The 19,291-nt window shown below is 38.5% G+C and overlaps 1 protein-coding gene across 3 annotated transcripts in view; it reads right to left on the bottom strand.

The window, feature by feature from the left end:
- Window positions 1–19,291, bottom strand: part of STIM2 (stromal interaction molecule 2) — an 81,939-nt gene that overhangs the window by 19,075 nt on the left and 43,573 nt on the right. For 2 of the 3 annotated variants that reach the window (XM_074865953.1, XM_074865952.1), the window contains exon 3: window positions 6,612–6,726. In XM_074865953.1, the coding sequence (XP_074722054.1) occupies window positions 6,612–6,726 (115 nt within the window). Of the gene's footprint in view, window positions 1–5,728; window positions 5,858–6,611; window positions 6,727–19,291 lie in introns of those variants that run through there. The other variant, XM_074865954.1, reaches the window with a different exon arrangement.

Genomic DNA, 19,291 nt, shown 5'->3' with positions numbered 1-19,291 from the left:
CACCAAGCTGTGTGGTGCGGTCGACATGCTGGAGGGAAGGGATGTGCCATCCAGAGGGACCTGGACAGGCTGGAGAGGTGGGCCTGTGCGAACCTCTTGAGGTTCAACAGGGCCAAGTGCAAGGTCCTCCACATGGGTCAGGGCAATCCCAAGCACAAATACAGGCTGGGCAACAAGTGGATTGAGAGCAGCCCTGCAGAGAAGGACTTGGGGGTATTAGTGGATGGAAAACTGACTATGACAAGCAACGTGCACTCGCAGCCCAGAAAGCCAACTGTATCCTGGGCTGCATCAAAAGAAACATGACCAGCAGGTCAAGAGAGATGATTCTGCCCCTCTACTCCACTCTCATGAGACCCCAGCTGCAGTACTGTGTCCAGCTCTGGGGCCCCGAACATAAGAAGGACATAGACCTGCTCGAGCGGGTCCAGAGGAGGCCACAAAAATGATGAGGGGGCTGGAGCACCTACCCTATGAAGACAAGCTGAGATAGTTGGGGTTTTTCAGCCTGGAGAAGAGAAGGCTCTGGGGAGACCTTATAGCAGCTTCCAGTACTTAAAGGGGGCCTACAGGAAAGATGGGGAAGGACTCTTTTTCAGGGAGTGTAGTGATAGGATAAGGGGCAATGGTTTTAAACTGGAAGAGGGAAGATTTAGATGAGATATGAAGAAGAAATTCTTTACTGTGAGTGTGGCGAGACACTGGAAAAAGTTGCCCAGAGAAGCTGTGGCTGCCCCCTCCCTGGAAGTCTTCAAGGCCAGGTTGGATGGGGCTGTGAGCAACTTGATCTAGTGGAAGGTGTCCCTGTCTGTGGCAGGGGGATTGGAACTAGGTGATCTTTAACATCCCTTGCAACCCAAACTATTCTATGATTCTGTGATAACGGAATTTGTTCTCTCCATTACGAAGTCTGCCAAAGTTTGTCTGCACATGAAAGAAGTAAAAGTGACAGCCTTGTTCTGGGCAGATATATCTTTGCATGAACACATCTCCCCCCCCACCCCATACCTAAAACTACTTGCATGTGACAATGCTGAGATTTCTCTAGAATTCTTATCACAAGTACACATTCTCAGGGGTGAATCTGGACAACGATTCTTTAGAAAGAGCTGCTGAAATCTTGACAGGTAAGCTGCAGGCAATGGAAATTTTTATAAGTTCAAATTCGTATTTCAGTTTGCACTGAAACTGAAATACAGACTTCTAGGTCTCTTGCCTACACTATACTAGCTGAAAAATAAGCTTTAACATTTCAGAGTTTCATCATTCCAGATAATCAGAGACATAACACATTTCACGGACCCATTTACAGCTTTAAAAAATAAAACTCACAAGCACAACGTACTTGTATTCTATCTGTATGAATGGCTACACCTCCTTTCCAGTATGCTGTCCCATTTCTTCCTCTGCTTTTGAGCTACAGTTTTCCAGGTACTGATCTTGCAGCAGACTCAGTTTTGTCATATTACTCTAAGCTTTTATGCAAAATGTCTGGGCTCTATTTGTAAACATATCATTTTCACATTGCAAAGATTCTTAACTGTTTTGTGAATAAGTGATCAGATTTATAAGTCATTTTAAGCATCTCAAAAGGGTGGTAAGATCATCCACAAAAATATCACCTTAACTGCATTCTGGAAATATGTTCATAAACTGACGCAAAGCAGAAGCCTTGTTTTGATGTGACATGGGAAAAAAATCACCTAAAATAGCTACTACACAGTACAGACTTTATTTATCACTGACAGTACAAAACATGCAATTTTGGAAGCCACACAATTCACTGAGTTTATAAATTGAGGGGGAGAAAAAAGGAAAAAAAAAAAAAGAATGTCAAGAAGTTTCACTTCTACTGCTGAAAGTATTTTATAGTCACTCTGTCAAAATTTATGGAAATTTGTACTTTTTTATAATCAGCAGTAATTTTAAACATATTATCGTATAAGAAATCAGGTACATATTGAAGCTGTTTACAACACAGCCAATCACAGCTGTTCTACTGCTTAGACTGGTGTGATGTTTCCTTCATAGAGGACCAAAGAAATTTCCCCAAATAAACCAGCTATATTTAGGGGAAAACACTTCGCTATTCATTATCTATCACTGTATCAGATACCTCCATTCGTACAGAAACTGAGAAAAGAAGCAACCAAAGTCTCTCCCAAACTAGAATGGGAACTTTTACTTTCTGTATTCTTCTTACACTCTTCCATGTTTACATAAAAGTTATTATCAATTACCTTTTGGTATATGTTGTGTCCTTTTAAAAGGCCATCCACCATTTAAGCTAAGCATAATCAATACATACAGTCAACTCTTATTCTGGGATTTCACGATCTGAATCTCTGCCCATGCATGTATTTCACAAGAAATTTAGATTTATTATGTGAACTAATTCTGCATTAGAGGAATTCCCATGTCAGTGCCCTCAAATCCCCAGCTTTTCCAGATAGAACCAGACCCTAAACTACCCTGTCCTCCCTTTCCTACAGAACCACATTGGAGCCCTTGGAGATTGACTTGTATCAGTGAAAACATTCAGACTGTTTCTTTTTGTAGGTATCTTCTGTATGCTATGTATTTGTAAGAAGTATTGCTTGACTTGTCTCCAATAAGACCTTATGACTAACATACATGTTTATTCTACAACAGCATACCGTACTGAGAAGCAAACTGGCCTTCCTTCAGTAGGAGTTATAGCTTACTGAAATGTGACACAAGACAAGTGATATACACTAGGTGTACTGAAAGGCAAGCAGGCCTGCTGAAATTCATCTCCATCAGCATTGCCAATTAGAATGTGCCAGCTCCTACTAATTAGCTGAGGTTGTAAGTTTTCCTTATTTTCATCACCCAAAGAGAATATAGCGCTTCAGAGAGTGGAGTAGCAACTGACAATTCCTGTAAGTTAAATGCATATAGCATTAAAGAGTAATCGTAACATCCTTCTCTCTCTCGCCTATTTTCACAAATAGGTATCTTGAGAGAGAGGATGTCAGCCACATGCCTTGGGCAGGCAGGTGTAGAAGCCACAGCGTTTACACCCTGGTGCAGCACTCAGTCTATAGACTTGTGTTAGCTGTTCTACTTCAGATCACAAATCTGGGTTGGGTTTTCTGTTTTGTTTTGTTGGCTTGGTTTTTTGTTGGTTTGGGTTTTTTTTACTACTATAATAATAATTTTTTTCACTATTATAATAACATGCCTGAAGGTAAAGACAATAAAAGTAGCTTCAAACTGGCCCTGTATGAAAGTTGCTCCTTGCTAACCCATGTTAATGGCTGATTAGAAGATCAGGCTATATACCATTTTTTCATGTTAAATTTATCATGTAGCACAGTATTTCAGGGCAGGGAGGCGTGAAATACAACATTACAGTGTCAGCCTCAGTACTCCTTTGGGCCTCCTACTCCTTTCAGAAATCAAATTACATTCAGTAGAGTATTTCATGGCAAGGAGTGAATGACAGCCACATATTAGGCTTAAAGTTGAGAACAGGCTGACCAGGCAGTATAGAAAAAACACAAGACTGTTCTGTATCAAGTACACACAAGGATTCAAAAGTTAGTTTTGTTTTAGCAGGATCTTCAGCAGCAACATCAGCATGAAATATGCTGCCACCTGTAGGTTTTTAAATGGCACAAAAAAGGAAAAGAGAGGAGCGACCCTGACTACCTTTTCAGCAGTTTAACATAATAACTTGTTTCCTCTCACACAGAAGGGCCAGTCTGCTGCTCCTGCCTGGAACAGCATGCAGCATTATGCAACTCATCCTTAGCTAAGCCCTGCTTGCAGGCATTTCCAATCTCTGGATTTTTAAAACCCGAGACAGCAAATGATTAAGAAAATGCAAGGCAACAATAGCATCTTTGTGGTGTGCAGTTTAGTCCCAAGAACACTTGTGCAACATTACCTCAGAATACAACACGTGATCACACATACAAACATAAAGTCATTTTTTGTCTTTTTTCCCCCTAATAAATAAATAAGGTACCAGACTTCAGATCACCTTCTACTTTTCACAGAGATGGAAAAAAAAGTTAAAGAAAAAAAAATACACACAAGGCAGGGGAGAAGCTTTTTTGTATTATAGGTCAGTCTACATGACATACTATACGTTAAAGGTCAAATATGCCATAATGGTAAAGAAAAAACTTTTTTTTGAAGGCAGTTTGTAAAAACTAGTTTTTGGTAGGATTTAGATTAGTCTAAAATAGTAAACCATTCATGAGCTCTAGGTTTGACCACAACAGTTTTACTTTGCTATAAAATCAAGTCCCAAGAGACAATGGTACAGCACCAAGAATGAAGCAGCCTACCTATTCACCAAGACAGGCCAGAGAACTACCCAGCTGAAGGCTCCTGCACTGATTTTACAGACTCCCTTACTATTGAGACTAAATACCTACACATCTCTATTCAGACAGCAAATTCATATGATCTTAGCCCATTAGAGGGGCAAAAAAAGGGAAGGAAGACATCCTTAAGACACAGAACTTCCAAAGATAATTGTACAAAGACTGGTATTCAGACATAAAACAAATGTTCATCTGTCCCCTTTGCTGCACTCACAACTACCACCTCTTCAAGGCCTTTGTAGAAAAAATACTGAAGATACAACTACTAAGCTTGATACTTTAGAAGAGCTGAAAGGCTCTATATATGTATAAATACTGCTTATTTAGGAAGAAAAGGAGATAAACAAAGCAAATACCATACAGCAAGCATATACTGGCATTTACATTTAAAGGACACACACAATAACAGAAGTCAGAGGACTTTCAGAAAGCAGGTTTTTTTCTATGCTTTAAACAGGTATGCTAGTTCCTAGCCATTCCTCTAAATGATATTTAAAAATTTAAATGGTCACAAAAAGCGTAAGTAACATCAACTTAACTAAGTGACAGTCCTGTTTTTTACTAAAGACTCATTGAAACTATGTGGCAATACAGCAACAATAGGCTTGATGCTGATTTAAGCTGTAATATGATTCCTTCCATGCAGGTAAAACCTATTAGCAACCTTGAAATTCCTTCAATTTGCACCAGTACAAACTATGCCTTAAGGATTCTGCACCAGGTGGAGATACCAACAGCCTGCCCAGTGCCAGAAATATTAAAAACCAATATTCTGAAGCTGCTTTTTTTTATTAGGCAGTTTTTAGAGCTTTGACTGGAGCCAATCCTCAGGGTTCCACTTGCTGTACAACATCCTTCTCAAGCAAGTACTTAAAAATAACCTCTGTTTTTCTTAATCCTGAAAAGAGACACCAAACAGCAACAGTGCACTTAGTATACTATAAACCATGTTTTCACTTTCTTCCCTCAAATCTTATCTGTCTCACATCACTAATATCTTAAACAGAAAGCAACTTTAAGCTATTTGACAATTACTTAATACAAACTTCCACATAAAGCAAGCTTTATGGGAAGAAATGGGTAATTCTACTCAGCATAAACTAAGCAGCAATAGATCCAAGATGTTTCTGCATAAGCACTAATGGGCATAGTCAAGGGCACTATTTAGAGCTTGTAATTCTCACACAGATACCTCAAGAGACTACTTAACGAAGTTTCAAATTACTGATACCATCATTTACACTACCTTCCACCTTCTTGTTTAATACTGTCAAATTGCATTCAACTGGCACTATAAACTAGCAGCACATAAGAAACAAATCCAAATTTCTAAAACATCTAGAAAGGAAAAACAGTATTTTTCATGTTACCTAATATTAAATGAAAGTAGTTTATCATTTGAGGGGCTTCAAGCTTTCTAACAGTCACCGCACCACTGTTACCGTTTCTTGGGTATCTCATTCTAAGGGCCTCCCTGTGGTGCAACTTTAGTTCGTCAACAGGCTGCACAGTAAAGCCATTATAAGCAGACACAGTAAGACCAGACAGTCCTCTCAAAATCTTTTAAGTCTTACTCACACTGCTCACTACATTCCAGAAACCTGGAACAAAGATGTACACAACAAACAAATTAGGTATTTCTGATATCACTACAACCTAAATTTTCAAAGAGTTACTCGTAAGTTAGACGAACAATTGTAGAGATCATTTTATCTGATAACTTAGTTGCAATACTTTCATTGAACAACATCTCTGTAAGTATTTGCAGAGTATTTGAAGAGATGAAGCTAAACATTGCTGGTTAAAATGTAGATATTTACTACACAACAAGCACTTAATGTATTACCTCAGTTTGCTCTTAAGTAACTTCTTACATTAGCAGAGTGAACCAATGGCATGTTCCTAGTTTCATTCTTCTTTTGCTTGTGCTTTTAGCTGTTTGACTAATACCAACTTTCAGATCTCTATATGCTTACTATTAGCACAACACCTTCTGAATGGTGTGGAGAAAAAAAAAGTTAAGCATTTTTCTCCTAATTCTAACATTCTGGACCTCTCAAAGAAATTAACGCTAGCTGGACTGAATGACTTTTTAGTCAGGTTTTCATACACCTATAAATAACAGCACCAAAACAGATTCACGATGCTTTAAGAGGTCATCCATTTACTACTCTAACCTACTTGGTGGAAAAATTGTTGAATTATGTCTATTTCAACCACCACCATACTTTTTAGCTATTCTCCTTTACCTACCTTCAGATGTTTTCCAGCGTTTCCACAGATCCTCAATGGTGATATGTTTGTCTTCTCTGTGCAGATGACTATGTTTATTAGAGGCATCCTTGTATTGCATATCTTCCCTTAGAAACTGAAGAAAAGGGAAAACATCATCTTAAATGCCAAAATAACAATTTCTAAACAGAAATCACAAGGAAATCAGGCAGAGAAGAATCTTTAGTCTCTTCCCCATGCAAGCACAACACAATTCACGTAAGTTGACTACATCAAAGACTCAGAAAGCAAATTAAACACTTACAGGATTTGATTTTCACAATGATTAAATCCTAGAAAACCTGAAGGTGCTAGTACACTAAGTTTAACAACATTGTTAATATGCCTTAGATTTACAGTGATTACAAGAATGCAGCATGCAAGTCATATTACCTACTTCTCTATTCTGAAGATATTTAATCAATTTCATCTACTTGAAGGTAAGACCATGTAAGGTTTGAAAATGTGTCAGTCCTTTATTGGTGAGTAGTACCTGACTCCTGTTATACCACTTAAATGCAACTGCTTGAGGGATAAGAGAAAGGTGTTGACTAAGTATTATTAATTTTTTTTTGACTAGACAACAAAAGTTTGACTTCTATATTATCAAATTAAAAAACAGAAGTCATCTTAGGGCTAATTTTCTTCTTGCTAATCATTCCTCAGTGGTTACACTCCAAGCACAGAAGTATTACACAAAGCTGTTTCATTCTCAGTAATTAATAGGAAGCCTATATCAAAACACCATGCCTTGTCTTTTAGTAAAGATGATATAAAGGAAGATCCTGCAATCATGTCATACATAACAGCCTTGAATCAGTATTTCACAAGTCATTACAAACAGGATCTCCAAATACATACAAGAAAAAAACCATGGAACTATAAAAGCCATTTTATTTTTATTTCACACAGGCCTAGAAAAGTTGGAATACTGGTTAGCAAACCACCTCCCATTAATAGTGGAAACCTTCCACAGATATCAGTCCCTAAAGGCACAGCATGAGCAGCCTCTGTGGGTGGAGACCTTAGTATTAGAACCAGAAAACTAACACGAGAGCTAAGTAATCTTCCGCAGTAGATTGCTTGCTTTCTTCAGTTCCTGAAGGATAAAGCTGCTCAAATAAAAACAGCTATAGACAGTCATGACAGCTAACTCAAAACCCAGCTTTTCATGTGGCTGGTCATATGTCATCCCCGCTTCAAGCAGAGGTAAGGAAGAAGGCCAAACTAGCAATGCACTGCAGAGTACCCCACTTCTTAAAATTTGGTCCTGGTAATAATTTATATGCAGAGCTTCCCACATAGGCCCCATTTCTAACAAACGTAGAGATTATATAATTCATTATCATTATATCATTCAAGACACTGAAAGACTGAAAAGTAGTCATTGTTCAACCATAATACTAATTCTTAATAAAAAGAGATAGTGTATGATAGTAGAAATATGCAAGGAAAAGCTAATACCTATTCATTTCCTCTTATTCTTACTAGGAAGTAAGGGAACCTAAAAATATGGGAAGGGATTCAAGTTTCTCCTCTGCTAGACTTGGGATAAAGTACTAGTTTCATTCCCTAGGCCAATCAAAACCATATATGTATTCTGGTTCCAAAACCAGATTGGATGCAAACCCTGTCTTGTTCTTCTACCACTTCAAAATCTTTTTGATTGTCGGACATTAGCTTTCTAAAGCTTATTGATTCCTAAAACAGTTCCATTTAGCCCATACAAATTGCATAAGCATTTTTAAATCCTCTTCCCTATGTATATGAGAAATGCATAAATAGATATATATACACACACATTTATATACATGAGAAATATAGGACAAATTTATGAAATATATGAGAACAACTGAAAATAGCAGCCTACTGAGGCAGGAGGCAATTACAGAACTTCTGAAACATCATGGACCAGCAACTGTAAAAAGATACAATAACCACAGAAAAGGACTGATTGTTGTACTATATGTAAATGTAAAAATATCTGCTGCATAATCTCTGTTGCATATGCCATAGTCCAAGTGTGAACTGAGTACTTCCCAAATTGGCACAGCTAATGAAGCTGGCAATTTCCACAGCTAACACGCAACATGCAATCAAAGGCGGATTATCCTACTCATTCCCACTCCATGTTTATTAAAGAGTAAACTAAAGAAAAGGAACCAAACAGCAAGAAAACAAAAAGTCTTCTTATTCACTAATATCTCTAAGCCTTTCTAGATTAAAGTAGTCTCACAGCTGGAGCAGCAGGAAAGAACTGATGTTTGCCCTCCTCACCTTTTCCCTTCAGACTGCAAGTACCTACTACCAACTGTCATCCTCAACATGTCTTTTGAGAACTTGTGAAAAACGTACTAAAAAGACAGTGAAAAATATATTATAGATCCCTCCCTGTAAAGACTATCTCCCTTCATATGGGGGTTAAGGTACATGTTAACACTCACTCTTCAGCTTTCTAGTGACTGGTGATGCACTGACCTTGAAGACTCCAAGTGTCAGGCATGGACATTTGTTTTAAAAACACACATCGTCAGCCTATCAAGTTTCTGAAGAGGAACAGAATGGAATATATGCTGTATGTAAAAGCTTCAGCACATTTTGCATCTCCTCAGTTAAAATTTGTATCTCAGATCAGTTTTGTTCTTAACTTGCTTTTATGTTTACTGCTAGTTGTCAGCAAAGGCTGTAAAATACTTTAGGATGAGAACATCCAAACAGTTACAGGTGTTGTCAAGGAACACCTGAATTGCTGTTAACAATACTACATACAGGGGTAGGAATAAAGAAGAGAAGGAAGATTCCAGCTGATAAACAGAAATGCTTCAAGGTGTTACATCTCACCCCAAAGCACTATCATGTACTATAAGGAAGCGTTCTGATTTTAAAAATGGGACAGACATAGGTTACCTTGGCACCCTGATAAGCAACGCAAACAGCAGCTTATGGAAAATTCACTGCATTTCGTGTTGTTCTTCCACAGAGCCCGCAGAGGGAGCAAGAGTTAACATATGAATTCACGTTCTAGACGCACTGCTGGGACACAACCAGCTATGCTACCGAGGGGAAAAATGCAAAGCCTGATTTCAAATTTCATCACAAAGAAAACGAACCCAAGTTCGAAGCAACAGATTTCCCAGGAGAAGAGGATGACGGTGGAAAAGATCTGGTTTATACAGAGGCTGTTTAGAGTATTTGGCTAAGTCCTTTTTATAAAAGGACTGTCAACACAAACTTGTAAGCAATTTGCATTTAGAAATCAGTACACAGTTACTCCTCAGGGGGAAGATTATGCACCACTTAAGAGAATTTCTTAAAGAAAGGAGCTCCTCTTCTGTTCAATCCTATCTATACTGCTCCCAGATGCTGTGAGAACCACCATGATGACTTCCTCAACAAGTTTCTCTAACACTGGATGGTCACACCTGTAAATTATTGTGCATAGCTAGAAAGAAGCCATCATGTTTCAAAGAATGAATGCATTTACCAATGAAAAGATACATGACATCAAACATCTTTCTTTTGTTTAAAAGAACTTTGTTTCAAAGCTAGCCTATCATGGAAGTTCTCCTTTAAGAAAAGGAGTTGTGTCCTAAATTGAAAAAAGCCATAAAAACAGAACAACTCTGGTAAAAAGAGAGGATTTTTCTGTTCCTTGTCATGGCAGCTAATCTCTGTTCTGTTGCCCTGGTCATTAAATATACAAAGAAAAGGTTAGAAAAATAACTCTAAATAGGGAGGTTAAAAGAATAAGCTCTAACAAAAAACATCTAAGGATTATTTTAGCCAACATAATTACTCAAGAGGCAGAAGGCCTTTTAAGACTACAAAGTTGAAACCAAGAAAGCAGCAGATTAGTTACCTAAAAACTCTGTGTGAAACAAAAAAATCATTTGTCAAAGTAGTTACTTCAAAAACAAGTAAAGAGTAAAAAAACCACCACACCTAGACTTGAAACCAGAGTTTTGATCCCAAAAGTATCATAACAACTTGTACCTCTACAAAGATTCACATCCCAAAGCCCAGGGATCAGCAGTGTAATAGGTGCAGAGGGAACTTTGGCCTCCCTGGAGGGGACCAAACTTGTGGAGCCCTGGAAAAGTTACAAGGTCAGATATTCCACAACCTTCCTTTCTCTTCTGAAAGCCTTTAGTACCATAATATTTATCGAAATCCAGCCAATTCATAATAAAAAACTAACCTGAAGCAAGAAGCACCAAAAACAAACAAACAAAAGTCTGACCCTTCCAAAAGAGGAAAAAAGACTCACCAAAATCCAATACTAGTTCGACATAGAGAGAGCCCTTACAAACTGAGCCCCATGCAACAAAATAAAAAGTTAATATATGTTAAAATATGGAAGTCACAAGAGATGCTTGTTCCTTGAAGAGCAAATGAACAATTGTATACTTTTGCAAATGCCAGTGGAAAAGTAAAATTAACCACACTCACTAACTGCAGAAGGAAGTACTCACATGCTATGTTTATATTTTGTTCTGGGTGAAAGCTCAAGTTTATGATTTTCAGTTTCACCAACTTAAAATAGACCCTCTAACTGACAAGTTTACTTTAAGAGCAACTAGTAACATCTCCTGGCTAAGCATTACTGTCTTCCTGGAGCATCTATTCCTTAAATAGTGTTATTTCCTTCAGTTTTACTCCTTCAAAAGAAAACCTGCAAAAGTTACAATTTCAGTTCTCCTATAATCCTACCTTCAGATACAGCTGGCCACTGTCAGACAATCTTTTAGCACATTCTTTCCCATCTACTGCTACCAGACTCACTGCAGCTATTGAATGTCACACTTACTGACTAAGTTATGATAATAAGAGTGCTTTTGAAAAACATCATACTATGATTCAGGTATGACAGCATTCACAACTGCCTACCCTATAGAAATGGCTTCTAAAAATGTTATACAGTAAAATAAAAAAGTGTATTTAAGCATAATAAAAACATTACTAGAAAAACATAGAACATATACTGGGTAATATTTTCACAGCTATCTTAAATAATCTACAAATTCTATTAGAAAAAGATTATAGCAGCTCAAACCAAAATTGTAGCTACTCTACTGAAAAGTAAACTTTGCAATCTCTTCAAAGTCAAGTTAGGATTTCCAAGGGGGAGAATTTCATTGTATCAGGACTAAATGCCTGCAGTGCTACATAAACAGGTGCGTACAGCTACGTATTAGCTTAAGTACCTCCAAGGAGGCAAGGCATGAGGTAGCTATGATACAAATCACGTTCGAACAGGTTTCTATGCAACCATACCCATGATAACACATGTTGCCTCTCTACCGGACTTCTTTGCACAGGCACAGCCCTATACTATGACAGTCATCACGTTTTCAGACAAGAGCTGGCTCCTAACCTGCTCTGAAAAAACAGACTGTGTAGACATGGCCCAGAGCTGGTTACAAAACTTCAGGAGGCTAAAAGATACTCTGCCTAGGGACAGACACATTAGCAGTTGAATGATAAAATTCAATGCAAAAACCACCTCTATTAACAGACCGATGATAAACTAAGGGAATCAGAGTAACCCAATAGTTTTGGGGGAAAAGGCTTGCTACACTGGTTAGGAAGCTCAAAATAATGTTCGTAACAGAATGTTCTTGCATAATGAGATGTAAAACACACTCAGGAGCCATCCCAGTATTATGCAAACCAGAATGTTTTCAGTTTCTGAACCCCCTGCAGCAGGTATTTCTCTACTGTGCAGAATTTTGCCTAACCAGCTGACAGTATAAACTAGCTTACACAAATATGAACACCAGTTTATGATATAAATTATAAGGATGAAACCAGAATATTCAGGGAACTTTAAAGGACATTTAACATCTTCATGAGTGTATATCTGCAGACAAGAAAATGAAGCAAGAGCTCATTCTATAGCAGAACCTCTCCCAGCTGAAATTATAACACCCAGGGTAGGCTCCTGAAGTTTAACAAGGTCCCAAGATGCACTAAATGAAGGGTGATCAAGCTTTTGAACTGTCATCCATTATTTTTTAACATCTGTTTCACACATAGTTCTATTTCTCCCCCTTCCAAAATCTTCCTCTAAATTGTTACTCCCTCCAAGAGGTAACAACCAAAAGGAAAACAAATTATGAGCATAAATTTGCTTTTGTTCAAGAATACAGAAAGGATATTCACTTCGAGTCATTCCAAGTTTAATGTTAAATTCCGAAACTGTTTTTTCACCTCAGACTTTACACTCCTAATATACAAAATATACGTACTTAAAATGAGAGCACCACACTATCTTGGCATCTAGTTCTTCAGGATTTCCTGTCATGAAATTTCTGGCCATTTTCCTCAAAGCATTTAGTACTCACTACTGTCCAGAACAGATTACTGAAATGAATAGGTCTCTGGTCCAAACCAGTAAATCATGGCTTGTTCATTTTTTTATAGAACAAAGAACAATTTTATTTTATAGAATAAAGAACAAAGATATGCACAGACTTCTTTCACCAACTCATCTTTACACGAATAGTCTGCTCTATTTCAGCTGTAATTCAGAAAATAATTTCACATTGAAAATTTACACATTAAATTTTATTTCTCCAGATTCTTCTAAAATAGTAATACTAATACATAATATTTTAATTTGGCATGCTTGTAAAACAGATTGTGATGTATAGAAGCATGTACCATTTTAATTGCTAGAAGAAAGGAACATGAACAATCACAAATATGACTAAAAAATTAATTACATAATAAAAAGTAATAAGAGCATGAACTAGTTCTCCTTTATTATAAAACCTTTAATCAGAAATTAGCAGTAAAGGGAGGGTATAATGAAGCGTATGTTTCTGAACTCACCCTAGTTCTAATTAATTTATTTTTAACTGAGTTGTTTACACTTGACCTCTATCTACTGCACTTTTATTTCCTTCTGGATTCTGTCTTTGACTTTTTTTTTTCTTTTTTAGACTCCACCTCTTGATCTTCTCTCAAAAAACACAACATACCCTCTCAAGACATTATGTTTGTTCCACCTCTCTTAGATTATTTGCATCTTGATGCAAATATGACAAGTCCTCAACCAATAGCTTCACAGAGCACATCCATTCAGAAATGGTCACTTCAAAGGAAGATCACAGGCTGTCAAATATTCTTCCCCTGTCAAAGTTACTATAGACGAAGTGCTATATTATTATTGCTATTCCTGATCAGATCATACTAGCTCCTTTTTCCTGCTCCAGTCGCTTTATAGAAGACAATCATCCTCCCTGTTTTAGGCCACTAAAGCTAGACTCTTTGATTCTTGCCTCTGGACAACATTTCAAGTCAGGCACTTCTGCATATCACTCCTGAGGTTCCATCTTTGACCATTCTCCGATTGCTTCATGCTTTCAATACTGCAGTTTTCCCCACACTCGTTTTTGTCTTTTTTTAGTGGTTTTGTGTGGCGCTTGTTGGGTTAGTTTCTTTTGTTACGTAATTATGCAAGTGCACTCATAAGAAAACTCGATAGTCAGTGATCTATCCAAAGATCCCCCACAAAGCTGTAAATTCGTGCCAGTCGCTTTGTGCGACATTAGACACACAGTAAGATATTAGTGTTTCAAAAACATCAACTTATTCTATTACTAGAGAGATTTCTTCAAGAAATTACTTGATGTAGGATCGCCATATAGAGGTTCTTTGGAAACGGGAAAAAACTACATAAATAGTGAACATATGATAAATCTGTCTTACTGCTTGTGCCTCTTCATCATTAAAACGAATCATGTACACGTGGTGCAACAGATGCTTCCTGAGGGAGATAGCCTCCCACAACACATGACTAAAACCTCAGTTAGTAATACATTCGCCCTCTCGGTTACTCTTTTACAGCCTACCTCTTTAAACCAGTTTAAACAGTTGCAATCTTTTGTATGTTGATAATAAAGTAATAATAGGAGGAGCTAGATTTGATAGAAAAATTCATATTAGCCTGCCCTAATGGCAAGTATAGTCTTTTTCTACATCCTTCCTTTTTCTGCTTCTCTGCTGTACCATACGCTTTTCCCAGTGTGATAGCTTACTTTATCACTCTGTTCTCACAGTGTGATAGCCTACTTTACAGAAATTAGCAACTGCACCGTAAAGCATACTCTAAAGTACAACACAAATTTATTATCTAAACCATTTTTTTTTCTTTGAGTTAGCTTCTGGTTTTGAAGTACTTAATTCTACATTGAAAATTCAGGGCAAGTACTAGAAGGTTACGTGAATTCTGAATGCAGAAAAAATTCCAAATATATGAGTAGCTATGACAAAAGCTGTTTTTTCCAAGTATTTTGTAATAACTAGAATTAGAAAACTATATTCTACTGAATTTAAAATTTCAAGCTTTTTCATCTTTATAAATCTCTTAAGTTATACCATCTAGTCTAACTTGCATAACAGAACAAAAGGATAAGGAAAAAAAATATTTAACCAGTCCATGTTCAAACTAGAGCCCCTCTATCTTCCTTAGAAGACTTTAACAAATCCCTCTGTGGTGGTTTGACCTTGTCTAAATGCCAGGTACCCATCAAGTCACTCTATCACTTCCCCCCCTTCCCCCTTTTTTTCTCAACAGGGCAAAAAGGGGAAAGAAGATAAGACAGGGGAAAAAACCCACCCTTGTGGGTAAAACAAAAGCAGTTTTAATGTAAGCAAAGTGAAGCAAAGGTCCGCACACAGAAGCAAAAAGAAAACAGATTTATTCTCTACTTCCCATGAACAGGCGATGTCGGGCCTTCTCAGGAAGCAGGGCTCCAATACGCGTAGTGGTTGCCTCGGAGGACCAAGGGTGACCCCACCCCCTTCCTCCTTTCTCCCAGCTTTATACTTGAGCAGAGGTCATATGGTCTGGAATATCCCTTTGGTCAGTTCGGGTCAGCTGTCCTGGTTGTGTCCCCTCCCAAGATCTTGCCCACCCCGTCCCACTGTGGGGGGAAATGTCGGAAAGAGCCTTGGTGCTGTGTAAGCACTACTCAGCAGTAGCCACAACACCAGTGTGCTATCAACACCCTGCCAGCTCCCAGCATAAAACACAGCACCATGAGGGCTGCTATAGGGGAAAACCAATTCCGGCTCAGCCAGACCCAGTATACCGTCATGTGTTTCAATGACTAACAAATCCCATGCTAAAAATTTAGATCAAGTTTCCCCACATCAATTTCAATGAGGTCAAATACAAGCTTCTTTCCAGTCCATACAAGGTAGATCCAAAAGGCTTCCAGTATCAGACAGTTTCTGAAGAAATAAAAAGTTTCTTTTAACAGTTCAAATACTCTTATCTAGAGAAACTCATTCTCTACAGAACAATTTTATATGAGACTTCATTTTACAGAGGAAAAACAAACTACAACATAAACGAGGCATGAGGAACACAAGGAAAAATAATAGCATGCAGATGAAATGTCTGGAATCACTGTTGGGAGTTCTCAACTGAATTAGCAAATTAAAATACTTAAGATAAGTAGTTCAACATCTTTAGCTCTTGTTACCTTCCCCTCTCAAAATAACTCATTTACAAGAACTTCCTTCCTTGGTGTAAATATACACTGGTAATTTGTAACACTGTTTTAGTGCTGGTAAAACAGCAGAAAGTTATTGTACTTTGTCACATTTTTCCTGCCAAATAACAAAATACTCAACATACTGCTCTTGCAGGAGACTTGCAAGCAAAAACCATGCAGCATGAAACAGGAAATCCATTACCCTGCTGTTAAGTAAAAGCCCTGTATATTTCATGTAAGCTTTACTTCTAATAAGTTTTTTTTAAATAAATCAAAACAAGAAGCATTACCCACTGTGACAGAACAAAAAAAAAATTTGGTTTTGAAATACTGTATATTAAGACATATTTAGTATATATTCCGACCTACTCTAGTCAGGTAACTATGTAAGCATGTTGTTATAATGTCAGATCTTTTAAGATTATGGCAAAGATCCAGGAAAATATAGATTACTAGTTGAACTTGCAATTAAATTGTATTTCTCAATAATTTCACATTTGCTTTTAATGTCTTAGAAGAACGCACTCTATGCAATTACATATTCATCACTGATTTGCATGGAAACTGTATGTAGAAAAAAGCTAGTTAGGGGGGTTATTAAATATTTCTTCAATAACTAAAAATGAACTAGCAGAAAAAAGGGCTACATTTCAGTCATTTTAAGCACAGTGGGTAGTAGTCTGCATACATACTTTCACTCATCTCTCATTACTCCAGCTATAACAGCATCCCTCATGAACTGTTCTAATTTCAGTCATTTTAAGAGGTATTAAGAGTAGCTTGTGTTGCTTGGGTTTATCTCGACATCCTTGCCTCTAAACTGGAGAGGCATGGATTTGTCAGATGGACCACTCAGTGGATAAGGAATTGGCTGGATGGTCACACTCAAATAGTTGCTGTCAACAGCTCAATGTCCAAGTGGAGAGCAGTGAGGAGTTCCTCAGGGGTCGGTATTGGGACCAGCGCTGTTTAACATTTTTGTTGGTGACATGGACAGTGGGATTGAACGCACCCTCAGCAAGATTGCCAATGACACCAAGCTGTGTGGTGCGGTCGACACGCTGGAGGGAAGGGATGTGCCATCCAGAGGGACCTGGACAGGCTGGAGAGGTGGGCCTGTGCGAACCTCATGAAGTTCAACAAGGCCAAGTGCAAGGTCCTCCACATGGGACAGGGCAATCCCAAGCACAAATACAGGCTGGGAGATGAGTGGATTCAGACCAGCCCGGTGGAGAAGGACTTGAGGGTATTAGTGGATGGAAAACTGACTATGAGCCAGCAATGTGCACTCACAGCCCAGAAAGCCAACTGTATCCTGGGCTGCATCGGAAGAAACATGACCAGCAGGTCGAGAGAGATGATTCTGCCCCTCTACTCCACTCTTGTGAGACCCCACCTGCAGTACTGTGTTCAGCTCTGGGGCCCCCAACATAAGAAGGACATGGACCTGCTCGAGCGGGTCCAGAGGAGGCCACAAAAAAGATGAGGGGGCTGGAGCACCTCCTCTGTGAAGACAAGCTGAGAGAGTTGAGGTTGTTCAGCCTGGAGGAGGCTCTGGGGAGACCTTATAGCAGCCTTCCAGTACTTAAAGGGGACCTGCAAGAGAGCTGGAGAGGGACTTTTACAAGGGCATGTAGTGCTAGCATGAAGGTTAATGATTTTAAACTAAGAAGATTTAGATGAGATATAAGGAAGAAATTCTTTACTGTGAGGATGGTGAGACACTGGAAAAGGTTGCCAAAAGTTTGTAGATGCCCCCTCCCTAGAAGTGTTCAAGGCCAGGTTGGACGGGACTTTGAGCAACCTGGTCTAGTGGAAGGTGTCCCTGCCCACGGCAGGAGGGTTGGAACAAGATGATCTCTAAGGTCCCTTCCAACCCAAACCGTTCTAGGATTCTATGACAGTCCTCTGGAACAGGAAGAAACTTAAGGTCAGATATAAAGATGGTCTGCTGGAAACCAGGACAGATCTTTTGAATACTAATAAAAAGTTTCAAATGTATAAATATTTCAGTATTTTCTTTTAACTTTCTTAACTTTTATGTATAACAAATGCAGGACAAGTCAAGACAATCACACACTGCTGAGAAGCTCCTCAGGAAGCTCACACTCCATCACTAATGTTTCGATTTGCAGACTGCATTGTGCCTGTACCAAACATTAATGTCAATTAACTAAACATTCTGCAATAACAGAGGTAGACTCTTTCCAGTGCCTGAACTACCTTGCCATGACACTCCGTAAGGTACTGAGCAGATTTTTTTTCTCTGAAGTTAAAAGGTACAATATTTTATTCTGGACCATTCTCTCCATTGTCCTGTATTCCTTCAGAAAACCCATATCAAGCAAGCATCAATCACTGTTGATGCTGCTTGTACACAGTCACACAGAAAAGTAAGTAGCATTACATTAAACCTGACAATGGTATTTCATTACTTAACTCATTCAGGAAGAACAGTCTTCCCTGGGATGTTACAAAAAAGGGAAGAGAAATCAGGGCTAGATTCTTCTCCCACTCACCTCCAGTGAGAATGGGCTTCAGAACCACATGGCAATACCCTCACTTTTAGGAGACAGGAGTTTAAGGAGACATCTTCACTCCCTTTCCTTTCTCAAGACTGTACCTTACAACTGCCAGAAAGCAAAAAAGCAAGACCAATTGGATGGACCTACATGGATATTTCCATTGCTGCCCTGTAATTTTGAGAATCCTGATGGCAAAGTTGAGTAAGTGCAAGGGCAAGTCCTTTGCTAGGACCGTCAGAAGCCTGCCTATCAAACTCATTCAAGCACAATCACAAAAAACTTCAGGCAGGTCTGAATAACCTGTCTCAGTTCATAGTACTTTATCTACCATTAACCTACAGCAGGAGGTGCTTACTACTTGCCTGTAAAATGTAAGCAAAAACATGTAAGAACACTTTCCAGACTGCTGTCTGTAACAGGTATTGCTTTGCACCGCAAAGTGCCTGGAACAGATCTAAGGTAAACAGGAAAGCCCAGCAATGCCTTAATCAAGAAAACCTTGTAGCAAAGAAACCAAAATACAGGTGACAGATCATGACAACTCTTAGTCACCTCACTGCAAGCTAAACCAACACCATTTGCCTACCTCTTACACTAATCACAAAAATAAGTTTTTACACATAGTCATATA

This window comes from Strix uralensis, chromosome 4 (genome assembly GCF_047716275.1).
Source record: "Strix uralensis isolate ZFMK-TIS-50842 chromosome 4, bStrUra1, whole genome shotgun sequence".
In the NCBI taxonomy this organism is placed as follows: Eukaryota; Metazoa; Chordata; class Aves; order Strigiformes; family Strigidae; genus Strix; species Strix uralensis.
The sequence above is the reverse complement of the archived record's forward strand: the minus strand, read 5'-3'. Positions and strand labels throughout refer to the sequence as shown.